Below are 26604 nucleotides of genomic sequence, written 5' to 3' on the forward strand. Positions count from 1 at the left end.
CGTATAGTGTTGGGATGTTTAGGAACAACCAAATTGATTTTCGTTTATATTACCTTTTTTATAACTTTATTAAGTGAGATTTGTTCGTAATAACCATATGGTATTTAAATGTTTTTGTGCCAATCGGACAATTTTATTATCCAGTAGCAATGCCCAGGGCAACGCCACCGAAAAATGATGCCAAAAATATGTGGAGATCGTTGACTTTTGGACCCTCCTCATCACCAATCAGTTTTGTGTACCATTTCGCCACTTTCTTGCTGTTTCGGGTTAAAAGGCTTTCCGCCCTGTCTAATTGATTGTCGACATACCTTTCGGTCTGCAAGTAAAGGTCAGCATAAATATAAAGTAAATCTAAATGTGATGTCTCAATTTCACCTTATCCTTCCAATTTTTTTCACGACCTAGGGAAGCTTCCACTTTATCGGCAAGCTTATCCACGCTCTTATCCAACTTAGTCCAATTTATTTTGATAAGTCCTTCTTGGTGGGCGATTTCAAGCAAGATTATGCTGCCACCAACGGCGAAGGCAGCAAATTTGCCTATCTTCATTGTCGTATATCCTGTGACCCTGCAAAATTGTTATATTTTTAGGCATAGGAATAAAATTACCCAACTGCTATGGATTTATTGAAGTCTGCATTTGATCATTTGGTGAATAGAATATACAACTTCCATGCCGAATTATCTAGCTGATCTATTGTACATTATATATGCTTTATCTAAATAAAGACTCATTTCCCTGGGTTAAGTTCATTCCTTTTTATGGAGGTCCTTTACATACATATGTATTCCTCAAACAAAAACAATCATTATGTATATATACGTACATTGTAGCAATACATAAAGCGGCTAAGCATTCTGTTTTAAATTTTGAGACAAATCTCTACTGCCTTGATCTACTATTTATTAAGTTAAGAATGCAAAAAACTTCAAATAGCAGGAATTCGGCTTTGCTAAACTTTAACTTGATGCGCCGCAATGATATAACCACATACCATCCCGATGAGACGCCAATAAGCATCTGCGAATATGCGGAACGCTGGCCAATATCGCTAAAAACTTTCTTTAAAAGTTCCGAATAATTAGTCATTTTTAAAATTAGATGTCGACGTTAAGATGCGAAATTTTGACGGTCTAGTTTACGTCAATTTAACACAATACTATAATCTGTCAATATAGCGTCAATTTGGGCACTTCTTTTGGGGTGTGTTTACTGGAATGCGGAAACGGAACAACATATGTTCTAGGAATTACAGGATAAATAGTAAGCAAAATATTTGGAAGCAATTAGCGTAAAAACCAAAATCAAGTTTTTAAATTTTATTAGCATGTGTTAATATTCCAATTAGGAGCGAAAGTTTAAACAATTTCAATCATTTCTTCAGCTCAGAGTGACCGTTTTTTTCTAAGATGATTTCTGGATTTTAATCTTTTTAAAAATGCATCTAACTATAATTTATACATAGAATATTTTTTATTCAAAGGCATTTTAAGAAATGTGTTTTTATCTTACCTTTGCAACTCTGAATATTTTGCACAACTCTATTGATTGGTAAATTTTAAGATCTTATTAATCTTAGCTATAGCCCAGTTTTTACCTCTTAATAAAGATCTAATAATTTCTTTACGTCGCTTTTCCTTTAAACCATAAATTTATGAATTTTTATACCGTTCTTCACCCTTACCTCTTAAATAACATAATTTCACACAAAAACCCAAAGTTCGAATGAAATCTACAATACAAAATGTACATGAGTTTATTTAAAATAATTGTTAAAACTACTTAAATAAATATCATACAGTATATTTACAAATTCGAATAGATTAGCCAATTACTTAGCAATTTTAATTACTTTGCTAAATCACCAAGAATTATAAGTCCGTAATAAGCATTGATTACAGGTATGTTGATTCACCTGAAATAAAAGAAAAATATATATTAAATTAATTTAGTTTAAGCTGCTTCAGGACTGAATTTATTAACTAAAACTCAAGGAGGATATACAACAAAATAGCATGAGTGAGTTATAAGCAGTACACTTTTGATGATGATGAAACATACAAAAGACAGATTCTGCTTCAGGATCTTTATGAGATATATATTCCAACAGCAAACAGTGAAAAAGCTAGACGAATTGATCGAAATTCGACAGTTCGATGCTAGTTTTGTTAAATGAGTTGAGAACGACACTTGAAATAGCCAAAGACACATATTGACATACTTATGAAGCGGTGAGAGATGTTTGATGAGAATCGATGCGGATACTGATTAAGGATTGCCGGTTAGTTGACCATTCGAGCCGCAGGCATGGGCTCCCACTCACCTATGTACATTAAATTCTAAACAGATGTGCAGAGCACAGCTATAACCACCGATCGGTTCCCCGTGAAAGGAAGTGGATCTGTGTAAGCCTGTCTGCTAGTATACTCGTAAAAGTCTTGGGGACATATAAATCCAGTTCTGGTGGCTTCGTATTATACATCAAAATTAAGAGATCGTTCAGCCAGAAGTCTTTTAAATCGTCTCGGGTGATTATTCTGGCGAAGTTAATAAGTCAATAAGAATATAAATGTGTGGACGACATATGTATGCTATAAAGGCTATCTCTTTTAACATCTGACAAATCTTAATTTGAATACCATTAATTACAGAATAAAACCGGTAATGGTCAAGAAATCAATTGAAGTGAAACTCTTAGTAATTTAAAAGTGAAATTAGAACGAATGTTCAGTATTACTCGATTAAAACAGATAGATTTTAGTGAGATCTGGTCATTGAGAGTATAGTATGCAGCAAACTCACCGGATTCCCAATCTTCCTCGCCTTCTTCGGTACCACAGTTGAATTTTGGAGAGGATTGTTTACATGTGATGTATGAATTGTAATTGATGTTCTTATTTTCGTTTATACTTCGAGTGTCAGAGGTGATATGAACTTCACTATTCTGCCATTTGATTAAATCAGTTTTTTTAATGGACGGTTGATTAAATATATGATTTTTTTTTAGTTCCTCTTTTGTGGAATCATTCAAGTTTGGTAAAAGAGGTTTGCTATTAGGCTGTTTGCGCTTACACGCAGTCGAAGTATTTTTTGAATTGGTTGATGTGTCGTATTGGATTTTAGTCTACGAATATTAGATTTATAGATTAAGCATATTTTCTGCGCAAAACGAGTTTTCACTTACAACTATATCCTTATGATCCAACGGTTCTATTGTTTGACTTTTCGCTGTATTATCATTGACGATCGCAGTTAAGACTGTTTTTTCGGGAAAGCAGTTTTTTGGAGATAAACTGTCATAGTCGGATCTTTCAAAGTTCAAAACGTTTTCATTTCTCTCTTTTTCAGACTGTTCAACTTGAACATCATTGCTAAAATTATCTGCCTCAAATACAATTGAAATCTGAAAATGAATCGTCAGTTGTATGTTGTACTCGGAATCTATGGAAATGATTCAAATCGCCGTACCTTGAATTCCTCTGAAAACGTTTTATGTTCTCTGTCTTTATGCACATCATCGATTTCTGATTTGCTTAAAGTGTGTATATATTTGTTAACTGTTCCATCGGACTCGCAAGCTATAAAGAATGCGTATTAGATCGTCTATAGGATGCGTGTTATTTAATATACTTACGTGAATAATTTCGCACAAAAAATGTATTTAGCCAAAAGTGACAAATGATTTTATCTGAAGATTTTTGTGTGAGTTCGAATTTTACATCACCGCAAACTGGTAAATATGGTTTAATAGTCAAAACAAATGATTTTTTGAAATCAATCGTCCAGGTTTTCAGATTCTGCAAATATACAAACAAGAACAATTCGGGGATTAGATATGAGCTATTGTTGGAAAGAATGAATCACATAAAATATACATTTTTACTTCAGTTATCACTCTCTAAGGATCTAAGGTTGATCTTTTAGTAACTCTAATAGTCTGACGGGCAGTGAATTAAAAACTAATGAGTTGAAACCAACGCTATGGGTATACACTTACATCAGGCTCTGCATTTTCTGTGGTTGAGTCGTGTAGAACAGATACTGAACATTGTACCGTGCCTAAGTTTTGCAAGCAACTGGACTCCGAGAACCGTATTTCACATACCTGAGATACAAAAGGCATATTTAAATTTTGTCTGGATTGTGGCGCTGCTGCTTGGAATACTCACGTTAAGGCTTATTTTCGAATATGGAACACTTGAACAAACTAGTTTGGAAAAATACTGAACATATCGACGCTGAGATGGGATTGTCACACCTTTTCGGTCCTTTGTACGCTTCTCATCATACCACGCTAATGCATCGTCAGCGGATTTTTGAAGTCCACTGAACACTAAATATGCACAGATCATTGTACCTAAAATGAAAATAATTCGGTTAGTGGTGGCTCTACAAATCTCCAACCAAGGTAACAGCATGCCAAGATATTTTATGAACTTTCGCACAAAATAATTCTTACCGGTTCTGCCTTTTCCAGCTTTACAGTGCACGGCTACAACATTGGACGAATCTTCCTTGAGCCATAAATCCACATCCATGCAAAATCGTTGTATTAACTCAATCGTTGGAGGGTTATGGTCTTCAAACGGCAGAACAGCTACTCTCTGTAATATGAAATAGCATATTTTACATTTTACGCTGCCAAACAGAAAAGTTTGACTCAAATTACCCCGTGAAATTTAGCAACGTCGTAGCTACGCTCTGAGCATAGGTTATATATTTTGTAATGCTGGGCATGATTCTCTTCCAAAAACTTGAAGACATCTTCCAGACGGTTTCTGTATAGGCCCTCTAGTTTATCCGTTGCTGGATACCCCATGGCAATTATGTTATCATAAATGTCTGTAGGTAAATAATTTGTAAAGTTAGTTCTCCAATGATTAAGGCTTATTCAATGACTTACATGTTAAATCCAAATTGTATCCTTTTTCTTTGTATCGTATACGTTTTTTACTCACTACATTGCGTATCACGTTGGACATTAACGAAATAGTGTTGGCCATATTTTTAAGGTTAAAGACTTGTCTTTTTAAATTATTTTAGCTGCATCCATTCAAATTTCTTGGGGAACCAGTGCTTGTCTTCTATTTACTCCATTTCAAAGTGTACGTTCTGAAAGTAAATTAAAGCGCACACATATATTTCAATTTGGTTGCTTTTTTAACAATCTGTGCTTTATTATAATTTATCGTATTATTTTCTAAAGTGACAAGTTTCAAGGGAAAGAAAATTCTCTACTGATAATTGAATCCCCTAATCCTTTTGCTGCAGACAGGTTCCCAATATGGTCAATAGGAATTGATTTAGTTATAGTATAGCATTCTGGAGGGATATATGGAACTAATAATGGGTTTGTTTGCTTGATCCATTTGGGTTATTCTATATAAAGTATAGTAGTTCTCACTCGGGTATGATATATTCCCGTTTGCAGTTCTTGCTTGGATACATATTTAAGCACGTACATACACATACAAAAGTGCACTCGCTATAGGAATAGATCCCTCTACTTGTTTTCCCAGGAACAGGTAAAGAGTTAACTTGAGTTCGGTTTATATATCCACAAATATCCTTAGCACAAACATTCACACACGCACGCACACACAGACGCACACACACACCCTGGCAGGCATTTGCGGCACACACGTGAAACATACTTACATGTATCGGCTATTACTATCAGAGATAAACAATATAACAATCTTCTGCTTGGCATAATACATTCAGATTGGTTGTCGAATGGTCCTGGTTGTGTTTAACAAACTGGTCGATAGAGTTTTCTTACTGAAGCCAACGCACGGCTGGGCCTGATGGCTGAACTGGCGATTTTCGATGGGTGAAAACCAAAATCAAAATCCGTTTTAGAAACACCGAGCAGTAATTTCGAATTACTTAACATAGCGACTGATTTGGCAACTGTTTTTTGTTTTATCTCGCCGAGTAGACACACTTTTTTGACAAACTGTTTGCGAATGGTGGTATGTATTGTAGTTAGAGCACATATGCATGTACAGAAATATGCAGATATGGATGATGATGGGCATGTGCACATATATGCACCGATTTTTGTGCATTTATGTACATATTTGTATAAACAAAAACATATTTACAATTCCACAGACATTTTACACATTTACACTATCAGCACCACACGAATATATGTGCCTACTGTTTAATACATATGTATGTGCATATGGGTATGTTTAAGTCAATAAGCTAAATGTTCCAACCGAGCAGGTTTTGGCTACTGCATTTCAAAAAGCTATCACATGTTTTACTTTAAGCCACGAAATTTCAAATAAAACTTTTCAATTATGTGTAAAACTTAAACAGTAGCGCTCATGCTCTATTAAATGTATTATTAATTTATCAAGCGTGAGATCCACAGGGTGTTTACGGCGAGCGATACCACTACAAGATGTGAGCAAATGTACACGCATTGCTATCGACGTGCGGGCGGCCCTTTCGATTAAATTGTGTATGCAAAAACTATCGATAGGCAATCTATGGAACTATTTATTTTTTAAGCTCTGCGGCCTTATCAAAAGCAAACGCTGCAGCAGATATTCTATAAAAAACGCAATTTTAAGCAAAACCCAATATTCTTATTTGTTATTTTTGGGGTGGGATAAGTTTGGTTTGTTTTTCAAAATGATTTTCTTATACCTTAATATTTAGGTTTAGCCAGTGAAATGCTAAAACTCAGTTTGGGAATACCCTGAATGTAATCCACGCTTTCCTTATTTACAATCGATAAAAGCGCAACAGGTTTTTAATGGGTATTCGATACTTTGCACATAAATATGATTTGGATTTCGAACCAAAGGATTTGAGGTACCATCATTATATTTTAAACACAGCCTTGATACCTGCATTATTCAAAATTTAAGAAAATTCGCGAAAATGGAAAAATTACATTTGCATTCGAAGGCTTGTTGGTTTCCTCGAAATTGATTAATTATTTAAATTGCCACCAAAATTGTAATATTTTTCCCCTTGTTAAGCTAATTATAATTCGAAACTTGAATAAAACATAAATTAGTAAAATCGATCTGAAGACGAAGAAATAAAAACAAGAGTTTTGCCATGTTAACCAATTTCTCATTTATTTGTCTCTTTGCAATTCGTTTAAAAAGTTTCTGCAGTCGTTCGTTCAAATATATAACAGCCCCTTGGGCTAACTAACTAATCGTCGTTATCATAAGTATTGCTTTGTTATGTTTTGAACTTGAAGCAATCTAATAAATCTGAAAGTGGCGTTAAGAGATACTCCGACGACTAAGGAACAGGTCCTTTAGTTAAATGAAATAAAATATAAACATTAAAACCGGTGTGCTTAAGATAGTCGCTTAAAGCATTGGCTAGATTTTTGCGGTTTTGGCCCAACTACAATAAGGTATAGATTTTTATAGTATTCTTCTTAATATGTAAAACGTTAGATCGATGGTTAATAGTCATGCAATATTTCTTACCAAATGCAAAGTCAATGATCTGTTTGTAAACACTTGGCGGTTATTGCTTTTTAGGTTTTCGAGATCCAGGAAACAAAGCCGATCTTCAAAAACTCGTTCTTACCGATTTTGGACATCATACTGCTTCATTTCGTAGGGTTTATTGGGTTGGTTATAAGAGGTTCTGTAAAAATGAACACCTACACAATTCCGAGTTCTCAAAGTTCTTTAATATTTTAGACCAATTATTTTGCGAAAGCTTGTATGTATACGAGAAACTGTTCCGCATTTCCTTTATTAAAATTGCGTACTTCTAGATTTTGGTTTGACGTTGTTCGAGTCTTAGCGTATTTTTCTTACTAGTTTTCTACGTTATAACTTAGATTTTACATACGTGCTTGCAATTGTCATGTTAATGGTTATTCGTAAAATAAATAATGAAGAGACGACGACTATCAGTTTTTTGTTGGTTTTTTCTTATTTTTTTTGTTGATGTGGGGGTGTGGGAATCTGTTGGACAATCGAAAACGATCGAATGCTACGATTTTAAATGTTTGAGTCTGCGTTTTACGGTCGCACTTAAGTTATTATTTATTAATTTTTACTCATAGGCAATCCTTAAGCAACTATGAGTGGTGTTGTCATTAGAATCGATGGTTTCCCACCGGCGAGCGGGACCTGAAGCGTCCGGCCGACTGACCGCCAGTGCGTCCATAGCTGGCGCTACTTCCGCTGCTGTAGCGGCTGCTCTCTCGTCCACCGCCGTAAACCTCGCGACGATTGAAGCCACTGCCGCCTCCCTCTCTGCCATTATAGCTGCTCGCTCCGGATCGGCCGGAGCTATAGCCCCGCTCCGTGTGCCGGCTCGAGGATCCGCTGGATCCGCGCTGCCGAAAACCGCCACCGCCGCTCCCACCGCTCGTGATGCTGTGCCGGCCGAAGTCGCCGCGTCGTCCTCCCCTGTCCATTGGTCCGCCACGCCTACCCTGGCGTGGCCGCCCCTTTGAGATCTCAACGCGCAACTGGGAGCCCAGCAGCTCGGATCCGTTCAGTATGTCGCACGCCTTTTCGGCATCGTCGCGGTGCTCGAACTCCACGAACGCAAAGCCCGGCGGATTGAAGGCTATCCACACCGAATTCAGCTTGCCGTACTTTGTGAACTCCCCCTCCAGATCGTCCTTTTTCACCTTATCGGTTAGATTGCCTACGTACACCCGTGTCCCACGCTGATCACCCATGCTGGACATCTGAATTCACTGTTTCTGGTTCGTTTTCGTAGATATCCTGCAAATCGGATAGCTGCCTTGAAAAATAAATAATCAATAAGTTATCACCACCGGACAATTTAGCGTTTGTATCTATATCAAGTTTTCAACCAGGGTGGTTAAACTCGTTGCAAAAATGCTAATTTTCAAAAAAAGCCTTGCATTTGGAACACTGAGATTGGGCGTATGTTGGACATATAAGAGTTTAAGAGCCCTTAAAAAAAGGACTTCCCATTAATAACTTCCATTTATTTTGTTCTAAATTTAATTCATTTTAAAAACAAATGCTTAAGCTTGTTAAGTATATAAATGAACTAATAACATAAGAAATAGCATTTAAAAGATTGTTAGCGACTTCTCTATACTGCTTAAATCTAAAAACATTATCATTTTGTTGTTAAATTTACTAAGACATAACATGTTGATAAAATAAATATGTTTTAAATATACTTAAACTTGAAGCTCAAGCTAAGGGCACTTACAATAACTATTTACTACGAAGAGCTTTTTATAGTATTAATTGATTATTATCATTAAAATGCAAATCCTTAAAATAAATTGAATTTCGGTTAATATTTATTTATACAATGCTTGAGTTTGGAATATGGAATTCCAATAGTTCTCTAAATGTGTTCTACTCCACCGTTTCTATGTAGACATATTTCGATAGGCAACTACGTGTGTAGTGGTTTTGTTTATTGTTACCTTGAGTATTTACGAAAGACGCATAATAACAAAGAGTTGCAAAGTTGTTTAACTATTTAAGAGACATAATGGCAGATATGGACATACAAAGTAATAAAATGTCGATAACGGAGGAGACGCAAGCGGTAATATATTATAAAATATAAAAGTAGCATGCTTTTCGCTTTGAACATGTAGTGCACTGTGTTAATGCGCAGTAAGAATATGTTTGTACATAAATGTACATGCATACATATATGCATGTGTATATGTATTCATGAATACATATATGCAAATGTTTGTTTTCGTGTAAAAGCGCTAATTTTCAAAATCGATTTTGAATTCGACTTTCGAATAAGAATATTGAAAGAAAGTTGTAAGTTAATTCCATTTATATTAAATTTATATACAGACGCGCAAAGAATGCGGAAAAAGAGGACGAAAACCAGGAAGAAAGACGTCTACAGAAAAATTGGACATCAAGGCCAAACTGGGTAAGACAAACATTATCGTACACTTTTAACACTTAAAGAAGGTCGGGGCTTATAATATCATTATAATTTCCAGACGCTAATACACGTTTTTTCTATAAAAACAATATTACATGTATTTTCTCTTGCAGAACGCAGCAGACAAAGTGCTAGAGAATGTCGGGCGCGCAAGAAGCTGCGGTATCAGTACCTGGAGGAACTGGTGGCGGATCGGGAGAAGGCTGTAGTGGCTCTACGTACCGAGCTGGAGCGCGTCGGTATATAACTTATCAAGCCACGTCCAACCAATTTATTTATTCTCATCTTTATTGCAGTTAATTCAATGGAATAACCAGTTGTGCGAAAGCAACACTCCAACCAACAATGACCAGTTACTTCAGGAACTCGGAATCCTCAAACAAGAATAACCTCCATTTAAATTTTTAGCATAAGAATATTAATTTTATAAATATATATATATAAATGTACCACAGTTACTATTTATATTATTACGGAACCTGCAGACATTTTTTTTACAATATTGGTATTTACAACTCTTACGAGACTTTAAATTTGTAGTTGTTAAGCTTTTCTAACCTTCGTGGTACTTTATTGTTATTTTGTTTATCGATTAAAACGAGATTAAAATATATTTATGATATTTAAGTAACAAAACATAATATTCGTTAATTAAGGGAGTTATTCAAATTGGTATATTGGAACAGTGATACGTGAAACGATTATTCTTAGGGTTCGATAACTTAGTCGTGAAAAGCCTATCAATGGTTTCTCCCATCTCTCAATCGGCATAAAAATACAGAATAATCTAAAGAACTGAACAAATGTAAACATTATTTATAAGCGTTAACAGTTATTCAATTAACAAAATTTGTGCTATAAGCAGCGCCAACATATGTGCCAAAATATTCTCACTACCATCAGAATCTCCAACAAGATATTATGGCTTTGAATGGATTTTTAGAATTCTTCCAAAAGGGCAAAGTATGTTTGGTCAATAACAAAACCATATACACTCGATATATTTGCAAACTTATTTCCAGACTTTCAGGCCAAAGAAGCCCTTTGCCTCCGGAACCATTAGGTATTCCTTACATAAGCAAGCCCAGGCTAGTTTGCAGTCAGGGATTAATTTGCGGCAAGTGGTGCGTTTGCCGCAAGGGGAGAATCTCAACGACTGGCTGGCTGTGCATGGTGAGAATCATTAATTATACGAAATATATAACAATATATAGTATGCAAAACGTTGTATATTTCAGTCGTGGACTTCTTCAATCGCATAAATTTGATCTACGGAACTGTTTCGGAGTTTTGCAACGAAACTACGTGCCCCACGATGTCTGGCGGTTCCAGATACGAGTACTTATGGGCCGATGGAGATCTGTAAGTCCAGAAAATATCCCAAAGGCCATAAACTAATGTATTTACAAATTCAGATACAAAAAGCCGACCGCCCTCTCAGCGCAGAAATACATTGAGCACTTAATGGACTGGATTGAGACACAAATTAACAATGAAGCTGTTTTTCCAGTGTCCACGGGTAGGAAATTGTATACTATTTTACTTTCGGCCTCTAATGATTTAAGAGAAGAATGCAGAGTCTATATAATCTATGTATTTCTCTTCAATACACATTCTTTAATTAGTACCGCTTCTTTATTTCAGATGTTCCTTTCCCAAAGAACTTCTCAGCTATAAGTCGTAAAATTTTAACTCGTCTGTTTCGTGTTTTCGTCCACGTCTATATTCACCATTTTGATCGGATTGTTAGCATTGGAGCGGTGCGTATTGCTACATAAGTTACTATAATCAACTCAATAAACTTTTAAATATTTTGACAATTTTTAGGAAGCTCACGTAAATGCCTGCTACAAACATTTTTACTACTTTGTGCAAGAATTTGACATGATTTCGGCCAAGGAATTGGAACCGCTACAAGAAATGACATCTAGAATTTGCAAGGATAAGGATTGAAAGTATTTTGTACTAGATTGTGTTGTAAATATATATTGTTTATTACAAAATAAATAAGCAAACACGTAGTTTTGAATCCTTGGTTTTGAAAATTTACTATTTGATAATTTAAAGTATTCTTTAACTGTGTGGTATATAAAGGGCATTCTGGTGGTGAAAATTGGTATAATAGTGTTCGATAGATTTGGTCGCACTGATGTAAACAGAGTTTTTCGCAACAATTGTATGCTGATTTATTTTTCTAAAATAAGCTTATAGTATTATACAAAATGGAAATGGTTGATCCAGATGCACACTTGGTGGCGCTCAAAGGTAAACCCTGTCTCAGTCCAAATTCTTGCCAAAGTACATAGATGTTTTTTCCATCCATAGTTATGCGTTTGATGCGGCCCACTTTGGTGGGACTGGGACCTGTGGTAACCTGCGAGCCCACGGACTTAGTCCAGAGATTCGGAAATTCCCAGGAGAGCGACGGAATAGCAGGTGCCTGTGCTGAGACCTTGGCGGCGGGCCAGGTGCTGCTCCTCCCACAGTCCTTCGGCAGCATTTACCTTGGCGAAACATTCGCCAGCTACATCTGTGTCCACAACACCACCCCCAACCCCGTGGAGTGCGTCACCGTTAAGGCGGATCTCCAGTCGAACACTACACGCATCAACCTTTCCATGCACGAAAACGCAAAGTCTCCAGTGGTATTGCCGCCCGGTGGAACCATCGATGATGTGATACGATACGAGGTGAAGGAAATCGGAACCCACATGTGAGTGGCATAGGTACTTATAAGTTCTTCCCAAAAGTAACCTTTATACCCTGTAATTTTTTCAGTCTCGTCTGCGAAGTGAACTACTCGACTCCGGCGGGCTATGCCCAATCCTTGAGAAAGTTTTTCAAGTTCCAAGTGCTTAAGCCACTTGATGTGAAAACCAAGTTCTACAATGCGGAAATCGACGAAATCTACTTGGAGGCTCAGATCCAAAACGTGACCACCAGTCCCTTCTGCCTGGAAAAGGTAGAACTTGATGGTTCCGAGGATTACTCCGTCACCCCATTGAACACGCTGCCAAATGGGGAGTCTGTGTTCACGGTGAAACACATGCTGCAACCCAATAATAGTTGTCAGTTTCTGTATTGCATCAAGGTAAGATGAGTTGAGCTCCAATATTTAAACTAATTTCATACAATTTCGTGTGTTACGATCAGCCCAAAGGAGATATTGCGAAGAACGTAGATACGCTGCGGCAATTTAATAACGTGGGAAAATTGGATATTGTCTGGAGGTCGAATCTAGGGGAGAAGGGCAGACTGCAAACCAGCCAGCTACAGCGTTTGGTAGGGATAAAAATGTGTACATAAAGTAGATTCCTAATAATTTTCTTATTGTTTTGTAGCCATTTGAATGCAAAACGCTTCGCTTGGAGGTATTGGATGCAAAAAACACAATCAAAATCGGCACGATATTCACGTTTAACTGTCGCGTGACGAATACCTCTGAACATCCCATGAAACTGAATGTGCGACTTGCTGCAAAGTTTTCGGCTGACAGTCAATACACGGGCTGTGCTGATTTCATGCTGAATCCACTGCAAAGTGGAGAATCTGCCGAATTTCCATTGTCCGTCTGTCCATCTAAATTGGGCCTTGTTAAAATATCACCCTTGGTATTGACCAACACGCTCCAAAATGAGCAGTTCACCATTGATAATGTCGTCGATGTTTTCGTTGTTAATTCGGACTACGATAACGACCCCACAACCCATCAGAATAAGTTAATTCGTTACGAGAGTGCTGCAAGCTGCTTAACTCAAAAGCAAGTTCAACTGCAAGTTGTATAAAATTTTAATTCAATAGATATATTGATGTATATTTTAAATTCATGTTAGCGTGAAATGGGCTTATATTAACGTGATACATTTCGTAGTTTCTGTTATTCCGTGTAAAACGGTATATTTCAATAAGAAAAAAAGGCCTAATAAAAAAATTTATATAGAGTTAAAGCCCGGGGAATAGCCCAATTAATTTATTTAAATATAATTAAAATTTTAGATCACCTGTTTCATAGTTGCAAGAGTATTTTCTGGAACCTATGCCTTGGTCACACTAGTACACTTTTTAGATCACAACACTAGAACTTGAAATGTTACGAAATGTGTGCACATTTTCCACGCATTTTGGAAAATGCATTTTCCAAGCCCAGCAACCGGTTCGCGGAATGGCGGGCCATTCAAAGTGGGCCAACATCAAGCACACTAAAGCACTGAAGGATGGTGCCCGAGCGGCTCTGTTTGCGAAAATTTCGAGGCAAATTCGAATGGCAATTCAGGAGGGAAATTCTGCGGATCCGGCAATAAATTCCCTTTTGCGAACGGAAATAGAAAGAGCCCTCAAGCAAAACATGCCCAGTGGTACCATACAAAACACCTTGAACAAATTCAAGACCAGCAAAGTGCAACTCAAAAAGTACCGGCTCGACATTAAGTATAAAAGAAACGTATACCTCATATGCATTTTCTATACTGACAACTTTTCTGGCGTTAAAATGGATGCGACACCGATGATCAAGAAAGCCGGGTAATGTCGCAATTTGCAACATTTTGTTAGAAATAATCTATTTATAATGTTTCTAGAGGCGAGTTCGCGGATGTTGGCAGCCTGTTCGAGGACTTTGGATTGATAGAAACTCGCTATGATACTGCGAAACTTCTGAACGGACCCAGTTTGGAGGATAAAGCCACTAATGATGCTATAGAGTTGGGCGCCGAAGAGATCGAAATAGTTGACAACACCGATGGCACTGTCAATGTATGTTAATTTTACTTATATCTACTTCATATACAACGAAATGTGTTTTTTTTTCTACACTTTTACAGTTTCTGTGCAGTCCAGTGGTTTTAACTAGCTTAAGTAGAAGCTTGGAAAAGGCTGGATACACCGTGGAAAACAGTGAACACATATTTTCACCAATGGTATAGCGGCATCAAAGATTAAATTTCAGTGTAATTAAATAGAAATTAACTTTCAGAATGTAGTGCAATTATCACCCGCAGACCAAAAGACATATGACGTGTTTATTGAAAAACTGAGAAACATCCCAGGCCTAGAGGATATCTATGACAATGTTGAACAATTATAACTTGTTGAATAAAACGTATAATGTTTTTATTACTGAATTTTCATTCGACAAACCGAAAGATATTAAACATTGAGCTGAAAATGCTAGTGCGCAGTGTGTCTGTATGATGTTATAAGGCATTCTATTTTGTCATTAAAGTAAGCCTTATTAGTATCAATAGACCTAGATCAAGTGTCTTAGAAATTCAAAAATATACACTTTTTTATAACACTGTTAAGTAACATAGTGTGCCATGTCCAAGATTCCCGTTACAATGCCATACGTTTCGTTATGTTAAAGCTTATGTAAACTTGCTGGAATACCCTTCACTAACTGAAATTCAGCTGTTTGTGTGAAACCAAACCAATACATGTGGAATCAAAATCATTGGTCTAAATAAGAAATATGAATTATTTAAGAGTTATTCGGAATAATTGGAAGAAATGCACATTCGGAGCGGCAGTTTCTGTGTACGCGCTGCAAGCGCTAAAAACGCACATCGAGTATGCCTTCAGAAAACAGTGAAAACTCGACGAAACTTTAACCTCTTATTTGCTCTCCAGGATTGAACAACATATGCGCGAATTTGCGTCCAATATCCAGACCAATTGGGTATCGGATCGCCCCAAGAAGGTACTGGTGGTTATGAATCCCGTGGCCAATAAGAAGCGATCGGAAAAGTTCGTAAGTAGCTGGCTCATAGCTGACCAAGTTCTTTATCCAGCCTCAGATTTTTAGTTCAAGAACTACTGCGAGCCGGTTTTGCATTTAGCTGGATACTCCGTGGAGGTCCTTCGAACGAATCACATTGGTCATGCCAAAACCTACGTGGAAGAGCTGTCAACGCTACCCGATGCCATTGTGGTTGCCGGCGGCGACGGTACCTCTTCGGAGGTGGTCACAGGGCTGATGCGGAGACGCGGTAATCTCTGCCCGATCACCATACTTCCGCTGGGACGTTCCGTGCAATCCGCATCCAAGCGCATCAATATCTTTGGCGTCAAGGACGTCAACTATGTAAAAAGCCTTTCCAAAGCCCTGGAACCTATGCTCAAAGATGAGAGCCAGTACCAAAGCGTGATCCGTTTCGATGTGATCAACGAAGACGATGGCAGCGACAACCAGCTGAAGCCCATATTCGGCCTTAATGGCCTGTCCTGGGGTCTGTTAGAGGACATCAATGCGGCAAAAGATAAATACTGGTACTTTGGACCACTGCGTCACTACGCTTCCGCTGCCTCCAAGTCCTTTGCTGATAACTGGAGCCTGAAGACCGACTATGTGTACACACCGCCGTGTCCTGGTTGCGTTGACTGTGCTGCTTCTGTTCAGCGCCAGGAAGTCGCACAGCCCGCTGGTCTCTTCACAAGAGGCTTCATAAAATACCAGAAGAGCCCGACGGAAACCAAGAGGCCACTCATCAAGAACGACAATTGCAGCAAGAAGTTCGAGGGAAGCGCTGAAGCCAGTCAAATCAACATCAATTGTGTTCAGAACAAGGATAACTTTGCGGAGCTGGAGAGTCAGTTTATAAGTTCCTTGCAGCCGGGCTGGGAGTTCATCAAGCAAATACCTGAAGTGACGTGCAGCAACATTTTGCCAAGCTTGGTGGTTAAAAGCAGGACCATTCAACTGCATCCGGATAGCGAAATGGCCGAGAAGTTTTACTCCATCGATGGCGAGGAGTACGATGCAAGACCCATTAAGGTATCTGTTGTTCCCAATGCTATTAAAGTTTTTTGTTTACATTTTAAACGTGTATATTAATTAAATCTTGATTAAATGGCGCTACTAGTATAGCATAACACATTCACAGCAAAAGTTAACCGCTATTTCTTCCCAAATCCAGAGCTGCGTATAATCATTCTCAAACTTCTCAGCGGTGATCAAAATCAATTTATCATTTATTCGAATGCATGAGCCAGTTTTACGGCGCAGAACTTTTATTGTAAATGATTTTGGCTTGCAATTAAAGTGATCATACCAACATTTTCTGGCAATACACTCGATGGAACGGATATAGCGTGGAAAGTAATTTAAGCCTAAGTCAATCCAGTTGATTTTCGACGAGCATTCCCAAGGCCGCTGCTTGAAGCCATCGATTCTCGGATGTCCCACTCGATCCATGAACGCGCTCCTCGTGCGCAGGCTCTTGCTCCTCGGAGGCTCCTTCTTCTCCACCAACGCAAAGTGGTTGGTCTCCCAGGCGGGGAAGTGGCTAACCGAAATCGTGTCGCTATCCGCATAGAATGGCAGCTCGTACGACGACCGCTTGTAACCCAGATGATAGCTCTTCTCCTCGGGCTCGCCCGGAGGATCGATGCTCATGTAGCGCGGATTGAATGCCTGTCCAAGGATTTTGGCCAGCGACTGCGTGGAAAGCTCGGCGCAGTAATCAGCATCATCTTGAGTCGATCCAAGAACTGCAAACAATGTGAGCACAACGGCCAGCCAGTGCAGTTCACTTTGTGGTTTCATATTTGGACACAGTGCTTGCCGAAGCATGGCTGGCTAAAAACAGGGCTACACCAATAAAAGCAACTGATTTATCGTGATTACAATAGTTATCGTTACCCTCTACACTGGAACTTATTTGGGGATCGAACGGCAAACAATAAAAACCAATTTGATAAAAAAAGAGTTTAATGTCATTTCGAAAGATTATAAATTAAATTTATTTATATGTATGTAACTAAAACGCATTCTAAACTTTGGATAAATTTAATGTATATATTAACCTATAAGATATGTGTCTAAATAGTTTAAGTCATAAGCGTTTAATATAAAATTATCATCATAAGGTCAGTTTCGCTACTAAAGTGGGATCCAAAACAATCAAACATAATAGCCGAAAAAACAGCTCTGATGGCTTTATGCAAAGAACCCCATCTCTATATTCGTACCGTAATGTTTTATCAAAACAATAGAGAGTATATTGTACGGTGTAAAATATACATATATTAAATCTGCATTACTTAAAATGATTCCTCGTATTACAACTACTGAGTGTATGCTAGTCCTTGGGTTCTGTGTAAAGTAAACGAATCGTACACACGCTGCAGTTCAGACAGACGATACTCCTCCAGGCAAACGATACCCTGGAGCGATGGAGAAAGCTTCAGGGCGCACGATAGGCAGTGGACCACGTGTCGTTTCTCTTGCTCCTTGATGAACAACACATTGAAAACTTCAACCTGCAAGCGCACATATGATTTAATAATAATAATAAAAAATATACTAATAATACAACGTTAATACCTCGCATTGTCCGCAATAGTGGGATGCTTCGTTCTTGCCGCGTCCATTGAAACGTATTTCCACACCTTTCGACTTGACATACTCTTGTATGTGCAACACGTTTTTTAGCGTTTGCAGCAAACACATTCTGAAAACGAGCAAAGCTATGCCTTTAGTATCTGCAAAAGGTGCCTTAATTGTTTACTCACTTTATCAGCTCGAAAAGTTTGGTATCCGACACTTTGATATTCCTTGCAAGATTCCAGCTTAAATGCACCATCGGAACAATGCTCTTGAAAGCCTGCACTTTATTCCACTCATACCGCTCGATGGCAAGAGAATATTGGCGGGCAGTTAAAGGACCAACGTTCCACGCAATGTTGTTGCACCATCCGATCGACTGAACCCAATGCACGCATCTTAAAGTCAGACAAACAATATTGGTTAGGTCCCATTGTAAACACATATTCATGCGTATATTATTTGCTTACCCGGCATTCACCCAAACCAAGTCTCCGGGTTTCTGTATAAATCTATAAACTGGTATATTCTCCTTGTATAAATCTTCCAGGACGGGCCACCACGAACCGTGCAGATAGCTGATGTTGTTCTTCTCGCACAGATTGTGAACTCCGCCCCAGTAGGCATCTGGGACGGCAAACCATTCACAATCTCCGGGACCGATATTGATGTTGATTGAGCAGAAGTTGTTGTTCTCTTGGTGGCCAGGCGTCCTACTTCCGGGTACCTTCATGTAGAGCTGAACGGTGTTCATGCCCAAAATGACGTGGCCCACGTGAGAAAGCATATTGGCAGCAGATATAACTCGCGCAAAAGCTGGCAGTTTTTGTAGCTCTGTAAGTTGCGGCTTCCATTTCTTTTCATCGGAGAGGTCCACGTTGGTGCCGAACCTGAAAAAAGCCGAAGCATTGAGTTAAAGTTGATCTAGTTCGCTATACAGAAGTAAATTGTCGTAGTGCATTTAGTACCTCAACATTTTGCTGTTGATTTTATGTTTTTTACGCTTGAGAACTATGTTCGAGTTGGATACCGAGTCCTTTGAGTCTGAGTCCGACATTGCTTGTGAGCCCGGGAAACCTTTATCGCTTTCATCCTGCGGTAAAATAAGCTACACGATAAAGTAAACTGTATTCATGTTAAAGAGGAACCACCCAACGAACATTACCTTCAAGCTGTCTTGAAAACTGGATGCCTGATATTGGGCATATTTGGCTATCGTTGTGTGAGACCGATGCGAAATGCAGGCCCAGACTCGCTTTCCCTGCGAAGTGTCCCAATTTTCATCGGGAGACTGGTGAACTTGTGTCCGGACCTCAACACTATGGTCCGGGTTGGCTTCCACCAACGTTTTGGTCGAAAAGAGACCGAGATCTAGCTTCAAAGCGCCCGCCAAGCCGCGTACAACGGCAATCGGATGTTTCAGGCAAAACTCCTGCAACTGGGGGCTGAACGCGTTCTTCTTATTTTCTAAATGAACCGAGGGTGTGGGTGGCAGGAGTTGATCTCGCGTGAGTTTTTGCGGTGGGCAATCGGGCGGAGATGGCGGGGGCGCATTCACTTGCAAAATGGTGCAGTGCACGGGCGGCTCGTCGATTGGCAGCAGTTTTACAGCTGCCATCAACTGCTTTGAGTCCATTTGTATTTTGAACGTGGTCAACAGGTCGGCGTTGTCAGTACCAATATAATCGTGCCTCGAGTCCTCATTGTTACTAAGTGCATCGTGGCTTAAACGTTCGAGCTTAATAGTCTCATTTTGTTTATAAATATCATTCGAGATGTCGTCGAAGGTGTCTACAACACTTTGCTCCGAATTTTTATTGCTCTCCGGCATGGCGTTGAAGTTGCGCTGGTTTAAAGATTCCGAAATGTCTGTTTGAAAGGTTAGAAAGTGAATTAAAAATTTAATATATATTAATTTTAACTTGGTCACGTACTTATTAGATTTGGCGCAGATGTCTGACCGTTGTTATGTGTTACTTCCTGTTGGCCTGTGCCATCTTCCTTAATACGTTTCGAAGGTATGGGACTTTGGCTGAGTTGGCTATGCGGATAAGGTGGTGGCGGTCCCTAAAAAAACATGATTTGAATAATTGTTCTTAGATTGGTTTATGTTTGAATTCACCTGTACTGGACTTTGCTTTGTGACCTGTCTTGGTAGCATCTGCGCAGTTTGTTGTTGGCGAGAGTTCATTTCTAATGATATTGGCAGGTTCCAAGCTTCTTCAATTGAACACAGCTGGCGGCGCTTCGATGTAATACTCGGCAATGGTGCTTGACTGAGCTGGCCCTCCAAGAAAGTGATTCTCTGAGACAGGCCTTTGGACAATCCTATTGTGTCCTTTTTCATACGTATTGCTTGTTTTTTTCGAATTAATGAAGACTTCTTCAAGTAAAAACGTATGTTACATATGTGAAATAACTATACAAGCGTATGTATATACACTACCTGGAATGATATTTGTTTGGTTGCATTTAAATAGCAAGCATAGGCATCTCGTAATTGACCACAGCTCTCATAAAGTATACCCAGATTGGTCCACGCGGCTTTATGGTCTTTATCCAATTGCACAGCACATATGTAAGCTTGAAGGGCATCCGTGGGTTGATTTTGTTGCTGATATAAGACGCTATATAAATGCATAAGAATAAGAAATAAACGGGTGAAGCAAAAACATTCATCGTTATTTTACCCGATTGAGCACCAAGTATCAGCATTGCCCTCACTTTTTTCCACCGAGTTTCGGTATGCTAGGAAAGCATCATGGACCTTATTAATGCCGGCGTAACACCTTCCTAATAAATATAATGATTGTCCACTCTTTGGGTCAGCTTCAATTGATTTTTGTAGAAAATTTAATGCGTTTGCTTCACGTTCCTTTTTTTCGCCTAGGCATTCTACGCAATGGTACATCCATCCTTTACGATCCAATGAAAAGAAAAGAAGCTGTTTAAGTATTTGGCCGTTTTAAATATCCCTTCCTTGCTCACCTAATTGTCGATACACATCTGCTTTGAGCTCCAAGGAGATGTTTTTCTCATTAAGGAGGAATTCGTAGCCATCCTTTGCCGCCTTGTGTTTGTTTTGAACTTCATACAAATGTGCGATTTGAAATTTTACTGCAAAGTATTGGTAAAGAAATTAAGTATTTGCGTAAATGTAAAGGCACGGAGTTAATGTACTTTAAAATATTAAAAATGAATCACAGAAGTTTGGGTTAATTGTATTACTTGGTGATTCAATGTATAAATATTCTTTATATATAAGGTTTTTACAAGAATACGACCATTTTGAGATAAGAAACAATAAGTAAAGAACTGAAAAACAAATCACAGTTTAAATTATGCATAAAACTATTGTGCAAAAATGTATAGTTATGTGATGTGAATTACATAGAGATACTTACCCTGAAGTTCTGAAAAGGTCGAGGGGTATGTATAAAGCAGCGCCAATTGCAAATGTTTTTGGGCAATATGAAACTCCCCGCAATGTTTTAGCATAAGACCAAGCCGCAAATGCACCTCATTTGCACATGTAAAATTGGGACTTAGGTATAAAAGCTCCTGAAACGATTTGATGGCCCTGGAAAAAGTAAATTCAAGAATATTTTATTTTACTTATAATTTTAAATTAAAATCATAATAATTCTTTACAGTGAGCGGTGTTTACATAAGTGCATACATACTTATGTGCATGCAGTCACGTACACACATGCACGCATATCTACATACATACATACACCTAACCATTTGAACAAACAACTTCATGTAACGTACTTAATTTAACTAGAACTGCGATGATTAGTGCAAAAAATCAATCCTAAATGTTAATCTGTTGCTAAAATGTGCTCACAAAACGCAAGTTTTGTTTATAAATCACAAAAGAACTTGCAGCCGTCGAGTCGGCAGACATGTCTGCGTGCACTCAAAAAAACGAGACAGACGGTTTCATGTCAGTTTATAACATAGAATTGAACTGAGAATCATTGATTATTTGCGCCAGACGGGGTCTGCCTTAATGTTAGCATTCAAAATTATTGAAATTAAACAAAGAACACATTTTGACCCCGCAATTCAATTAACGACCTTAAAGGGGGGCACTCATTGCATTTTGTACACAGACACACGCACACACACGCACTGCTACATACATACATGCATGTAATGAGAATTTATGTATTTTTATAACAGCGAATTTGCAAAAACAAATAAAGGAATATAATAGAAATCTTTATATTCATATTAACTTTTAGCAATATTTTATCGGATTAACGATTATTATTGTAAGTATTTATTTTTACAGAACCCATTTGTTTTTTTTAGAACCCAGACAACTGTGGAAAGATCCAAAACTAACCAGTAAACGCACTTTTTTTAATTGAAAAAATCTCTGCAGTCTTAATTTTAATTCGTTGTGAATTGTTTATAAATATATATATACTATAAGTGGCAGTGTTGTTTCGTGTAGAATCTATTTAGTAAACAATTTAATATCAATACAATAGGGATGTGACAGGCACGATAACGTGATTAAAGGGGAACGATATGAAATCGAAACGTATACATCGATAACAGTTTTCGACTACTTTAATTCATGAATGGAAATGATTCCACTGCACATGCATCTACGTTTCGAAATTTCAAATTGAATTCATATACAAGGCATAAAAACAAGTAACTTTTTTCTTTTTTTTTTAAATAAAAAATAACTTAAGTATTTTTAATATAGTGCAGAACACACATATTTATGTACGAGGCGAAAATAAGTTTCTCAAAAACAATAAAAACTTCAGCGGCTTATAAAAATATGTAAACTTACCATTTAAAGCACCGAAGTTTAAAATAAGCAACGCCTATTCCGTAAATGAATGCATGGTTTGTCCAGTAATTGTTTTCTCTGAACCGTAAGTACTTTTGATACGCTGATAGGGCTGCAAAAAATAGATGGGATACATACGCTTTTAAAACAACTCGATTTTTTTAAGTCTTTCGTATTGAAATAAATGATATCTTCATACTTTCCATTTAAAAGTTAAAGCATGTCATAATGGCTTAGGCATTGGACATTCTATAACAATGTGCTTGAGTTTGGAAACACTTAAAAAAAGGGAATTTCAATTAATTTGACATTACGTATTACATAAGAGGTAATGAAGCTCGATTTTGAAATAATTATGCCTACATATACAAAATATTTTCCCGGAACTTCGATATGATATTATGAGGAGATAAGTATCCTATAGATAGTATAGGCACCGTCTCCGAATTGTATCTGGACCTGATGCAGTGTACTTTCTTCATGTTTATTTACCTTCAGTGTATTCGCCAAGTAGAAGATGCAGGTGGCCAAGTTTACAAAGAGCGTTAACGTAGTGTTCATCTTGGGGTTTTTCATTAATGATGGACACCTTTTCATTAGCATCTTTATCAAAGGGTTTGGTCTCGTCATTATTTTGCGACGATGTGTTTTCCATATGCTCTGCTTGAGTTTCGGGTTCAAACTTTTGTATAGCATTTTTATTATCACTGGAGTTCTTCGATTCGTGCACCTGACCATTTGCAATGTAGTTTTGCAAGTTCGTAATGGTTTGTTGAACGAGATTCCTTATTTCCGCATTTTTCGAATTGGACAAGTCCAAAAAGCCGTAGTATCGACTGAAACGTAAATATTATTAAACAAGACTCAGGCGATTAGCATTAATAGTACCTATCCAGCTCGCGGATCACGCAATCATCCTCGAAAGAAAGTTGGCCCATTTTTAAACCAACTGTTTTTAAAACTACTGGTCTTCAGAAGCGTGGGCAATAATACAGCGTAGTTTTAAAATCTTTTTTATTTATATTTTTAGTTTAGAGATGGCACTAAAATATTCTTAGAGACGAGCTCTGTTTTCTATCGTCGACGTGTCACGCATTCATTTAATGTGACATTCTCACTGCGAAATTGGTAACGTAACTGGAATGATCGGAAAGATTTTGCGAAACTAAAAACAAATTATTTTTTGTATGCATCAGCTGATGACATGATTTGGTTATTGAAACCTTTATTATACAAAAACTCAATACAGGAGCTATTTACAATTGTTGTTTAAAATATTTAATTCTTAATGGATATTCGTTATATGCAGATTAAATATCCATTTGTGTTACAGAAACTGATATTATTAAAGTTCACAAAATAAACGGAAAAACTTGTTAAGAAAAGAAGAAATTTATTGTGCGAGTTTTCGCTAGAAGTAAATTAAATAAGAACATCCATGCACAAACGTCTTTGGCGTTATAAATGTTTGCTCCGTTTTTTAGGAATTCTATCTTACTTTCGATGTTTTTGTTTACTGCAAGAAAAGTAAAATTATGAGTAAAATTATATTGCATTAAAAGTATAGTATTAAACATACATAGGTCCTCTGTGTTTATGAAATCTTCTGACACGCTCTCCACGTTTACAGCATCTGAAAAGTAAAACTTGTTTATAATAACAGGAAAAGCAAATACTTTATAAAAGTAAAAAAGTATTTAAACATTTAGTATTAATTTTTTTTTTACCAGTTTCTGAATTAGTCAAATCTTCTACATCAGTTTTAAAGTCATCTCTTACTGAAATAAAATAATTTAAATTTAAATTAAAGAAATTATTGAATTTTTGGAAAACAAAACCAAATACATACTGGGGTTTGTTGGGTCAGGAAAGTACACTGCATCAGGTTCAATAAATTCCTCAACTGCAACACATTTATATATTTACTGATTAAATACATGTAATAAGGGGGCATACAAAAATTAAATTCTTTACGGACTTATAGAAAATAACTGGTAATTATTTGATATTTGATAAATACATTAAGATTAACTTTCATTCCAAAAAATTGTAGGCCTCTAAATTCTGGCTAAAAGTGGATCTTTTATCTTTTACCAGAGAAATATTCTTATCAAAATGCAGTTTATCTTTCTCGGGAAAGCACTTGAAAGGTTCTACAAAACTATTTGTTTTTTTTTAATCCCCAAACGATAAACTACTTTTGACAACAAAATAAATATAGTTAATAACTTTTTGTTTACGCTACCTATTTCGGCGGTTTTCCTTTGACGATAAGGAAGAGATGCACTGTAGTTGTTATTTTGAATGTCCGCAATCTCTGCATTCTGTATTATTGTATATATCCAACTTAAATAGGGGTTTAATTGCGTAAACCTGTTTGGGTTTCGAACTTCAAGATTAGATTCCCGTTTGTTTTTCGATGGCGGGCCATAGGAAATAATTCCAACTAAATTACTTTCATGAATAACGCCATAGCCCGGATATATATTTTCTCCATCCGAAGTTTTCCAAACCTGTGGTAGGAATAATATATTTTTTTAAAGATTTCTGTAAAAATTTAAACATGTAGTTACTTACGTAAGATTCCACGCCCTCCTGCAATGGAGAATCGGTAAGATCGTAGTCAGCGACTAAAACCCATTCAATATCGTTTCGCTCAGAAAGAGGAAGTTGCGTACTGAGTTTTAGGATCGCTATATCATTCTCCAACGATGAGAAGTTAAGCCCTGGATAGATGTCTATGCCACCAACAAGGTATATCAACTCGCTCAGGTCTTCACCTTTAAAGGATACCGCCAACCCATCAGCTTTTAACAATTCTCTTCCATTTACGAACTCCCTAGCACCTAATAAACAAGATGCTGATGTTAAAACCAGACGGCTCTGAATGATGTTTCCATAGCAGTGGCCGTCGATTAAATCTCCTGAAGTAGTCCTTCTGCGCAAAAGGACTTGGTAGGAAGGACGAAAGTACTCATTTTGCACAAACGGGAAAAAGCACAAGATAATCAGAGCTACCGAAATCATAGTATCTATGGATACGTAGGCGGGAGAACCTTGACTGTCTTCACGGTTTCCTCGTTTAAGATAGTAAGCTGCCGCAGATGCACAGCAGAGATATGGCTTATCTTTTTATATAATTTGCTTAAGTACAGCGGAACCCGCGTTCCTGCGTTTGCCTGCGATTATTTAGCATAAACAGGTGTGCGAAATAACACTTTTTTATATATGAAGTGTAACTGAGGAAGTACTCAAAACATTAATCTTTTGATGATAATAACCCGCAAGAGGATGTCCAAAAATTGGTATCTTATTTCGAATATCTTTACGGTTTCACTGTTGTTCGTCTTGAAAAATGTAAGAAGGTGGTTCACTAAACACGTAAAATCTTTAAAGCGGGACAGATTTTTAGAAATATTTTAAATAATAGGAAAAAAAAATAATCGAATAAGCCTTAGCAGACAGCAGATTTAAAAAGATTATTTTGCCTCGAAGCTCAACAAATGGTTTTAGTTTCGTTTGTTTATTGTTTTAATTTGGAGATAGGAGAACAATTAA

General features: G+C 37.4%; 11 protein-coding genes across 22 annotated transcripts; 5 read left to right on the plus strand and 6 right to left on the minus strand.

Annotated features, from left to right (window-relative positions):
- Positions 1-37: 37 nt before the first annotated feature.
- Positions 38-1166, minus strand: LOC120458878 (FUN14 domain-containing protein 2). Its single transcript, XM_044005643.1, has 3 exons — positions 999-1166; positions 379-571; positions 38-319 (listed from the first exon to the last, which is right to left on the minus strand). The coding sequence occupies exons 1-3, from the start codon at positions 1091-1093 to the stop codon at positions 137-139; spliced, it is 471 nt and encodes a 156-aa protein (XP_043861578.1). The 5' UTR covers positions 1094-1166; the 3' UTR covers positions 38-136.
- Positions 1167-1737: 571 nt separating this feature from the next.
- On the minus strand, positions 1738-6412 carry LOC120458009 (phosphatidylinositol 3,4,5-trisphosphate 3-phosphatase and dual-specificity protein phosphatase PTEN). Of its 6 annotated transcripts, none has more exons than XR_005617155.2 (12): positions 5663-6410; positions 4908-5116; positions 4674-4846; positions 4464-4608; positions 4174-4361; positions 4002-4109; positions 3639-3801; positions 3473-3582; positions 3189-3407; positions 2807-3128; positions 2328-2541; positions 1738-1919 (listed from the first exon to the last, which is right to left on the minus strand). XR_005617155.2 is itself a non-coding variant. In XM_039645507.2 (12 exons), exons 3-12 carry the CDS (start codon positions 5005-5007, stop codon positions 1900-1902), a joined length of 1548 nt encoding a protein of 515 aa, XP_039501441.1. In that variant the 5' UTR covers positions 5008-5116; positions 5663-5963; positions 6124-6411; the 3' UTR covers positions 1738-1899. The 6 variants fall into 6 exon arrangements, 4 of the variants coding, with proteins under 4 accessions (XP_039501441.1, XP_039501440.1, XP_039501439.1 ...); XR_005617154.2 differs by having other exon boundaries at positions 2226-2541; XM_039645507.2 differs by lacking the exon at positions 2328-2541 and having other exon boundaries at positions 5663-5963; positions 6124-6411.
- A 1185-nt stretch (positions 6413-7597) lies between these two features.
- On the minus strand, positions 7598-8847 carry LOC120458311 (RNA-binding protein Rsf1). The gene has a single exon (XM_039645918.2). It carries the CDS (start codon positions 8697-8699, stop codon positions 8097-8099), a length of 603 nt encoding a protein of 200 aa, XP_039501852.1. The 5' UTR covers positions 8700-8847; the 3' UTR covers positions 7598-8096.
- A 540-nt stretch (positions 8848-9387) lies between these two features.
- LOC120444139 (REPTOR-binding partner) lies at positions 9388-10364 on the plus strand. Of its 2 annotated transcripts, none has more exons than XM_039623705.2 (4): positions 9388-9547; positions 9814-9895; positions 10024-10145; positions 10207-10364. In XM_039623705.2, the coding sequence occupies exons 1-4, from the start codon at positions 9491-9493 to the stop codon at positions 10297-10299; spliced, it is 354 nt and encodes a 117-aa protein (XP_039479639.1). In that variant the 5' UTR covers positions 9388-9490; the 3' UTR covers positions 10300-10364. The 2 variants fall into 2 exon arrangements, with proteins under 2 accessions (XP_039479639.1, XP_039479640.1); XM_039623706.2 differs by having other exon boundaries at positions 9389-9547; positions 10024-10149.
- Positions 10365-10651: 287 nt separating this feature from the next.
- Positions 10652-11939, plus strand: LOC120444113 (MOB kinase activator-like 3). The gene is made up of 6 exons (XM_039623643.2): positions 10652-10873; positions 10933-11083; positions 11149-11272; positions 11326-11429; positions 11555-11670; positions 11738-11939. The coding sequence occupies exons 1-6, from the start codon at positions 10832-10834 to the stop codon at positions 11861-11863; spliced, it is 663 nt and encodes a 220-aa protein (XP_039479577.2). The 5' UTR covers positions 10652-10831; the 3' UTR covers positions 11864-11939.
- Positions 11940-12016: 77 nt separating this feature from the next.
- On the plus strand, positions 12017-13849 carry LOC120444135 (probable trafficking protein particle complex subunit 13 homolog). The gene is made up of 5 exons (XM_039623701.2): positions 12017-12175; positions 12236-12623; positions 12689-13001; positions 13064-13192; positions 13252-13849. The coding sequence occupies exons 1-5, from the start codon at positions 12133-12135 to the stop codon at positions 13693-13695; spliced, it is 1317 nt and encodes a 438-aa protein (XP_039479635.2). The 5' UTR covers positions 12017-12132; the 3' UTR covers positions 13696-13849.
- Positions 13850-13958: 109 nt separating this feature from the next.
- Positions 13959-15022, plus strand: LOC120444137 (probable transcriptional regulatory protein MYPU_6240). Its single transcript, XM_039623703.2, has 4 exons — positions 13959-14431; positions 14488-14662; positions 14731-14826; positions 14883-15022. The coding sequence occupies exons 1-4, from the start codon at positions 13998-14000 to the stop codon at positions 14991-14993; spliced, it is 816 nt and encodes a 271-aa protein (XP_039479637.1). The 5' UTR covers positions 13959-13997; the 3' UTR covers positions 14994-15022.
- A 277-nt stretch (positions 15023-15299) lies between these two features.
- LOC120444136 (acylglycerol kinase, mitochondrial) lies at positions 15300-16793 on the plus strand. The gene is made up of 3 exons (XM_039623702.2): positions 15300-15475; positions 15536-15656; positions 15711-16793. The coding sequence occupies exons 1-3, from the start codon at positions 15378-15380 to the stop codon at positions 16737-16739; spliced, it is 1248 nt and encodes a 415-aa protein (XP_039479636.1). The 5' UTR covers positions 15300-15377; the 3' UTR covers positions 16740-16793.
- Positions 16764-17559, minus strand: LOC120444138 (protein trunk). The gene is made up of 2 exons (XM_039623704.2): positions 17547-17559; positions 16764-17495 (listed from the first exon to the last, which is right to left on the minus strand). The coding sequence occupies exon 2, from the start codon at positions 17475-17477 to the stop codon at positions 16764-16766; it is 714 nt and encodes a 237-aa protein (XP_039479638.2). The 5' UTR covers positions 17478-17495; positions 17547-17559.
- A 38-nt stretch (positions 17560-17597) lies between these two features.
- On the minus strand, positions 17598-24070 carry LOC120444134 (lysine-specific demethylase 6A). 6 transcript variants are annotated; one of them, XM_044005764.1, is made up of 15 exons: positions 23935-24070; positions 23539-23882; positions 23047-23158; positions 21635-21810; positions 21219-21347; positions 20921-21146; positions 20677-20857; positions 20353-20610; positions 20165-20297; positions 19396-20099; positions 19199-19323; positions 18701-19120; positions 18419-18628; positions 18231-18357; positions 17598-18166 (listed from the first exon to the last, which is right to left on the minus strand). In XM_044005764.1, exons 1-15 carry the CDS (start codon positions 23982-23984, stop codon positions 17972-17974), a joined length of 3390 nt encoding a protein of 1129 aa, XP_043861699.1. In that variant the 5' UTR covers positions 23985-24070; the 3' UTR covers positions 17598-17971. The 6 variants fall into 6 exon arrangements, with proteins under 6 accessions (XP_043861699.1, XP_043861698.1, XP_039479634.2 ...); XM_044005763.1 differs by having other exon boundaries at positions 19199-19338; XM_039623700.2 differs by having other exon boundaries at positions 20353-20613.
- Positions 24071-24419: 349 nt separating this feature from the next.
- LOC120443684 lies at positions 24420-26126 on the minus strand. Its single transcript, XM_039622923.2, has 6 exons — positions 25624-26126; positions 25292-25559; positions 24896-24949; positions 24774-24824; positions 24626-24679; positions 24420-24562 (listed from the first exon to the last, which is right to left on the minus strand). Exons 1-6 carry the CDS (start codon positions 26071-26073, stop codon positions 24423-24425), a joined length of 1017 nt encoding a protein of 338 aa, XP_039478857.2. The 5' UTR covers positions 26074-26126; the 3' UTR covers positions 24420-24422.
- Between the last annotated feature and the right edge of the window lie 478 nt (positions 26127-26604).

The sequence above is a fragment of the Drosophila santomea genome, chromosome 2L (assembly GCF_016746245.2).
Source record: "Drosophila santomea strain STO CAGO 1482 chromosome 2L, Prin_Dsan_1.1, whole genome shotgun sequence".
Classification (NCBI taxonomy): domain Eukaryota; kingdom Metazoa; phylum Arthropoda; class Insecta; order Diptera; family Drosophilidae; genus Drosophila; species Drosophila santomea.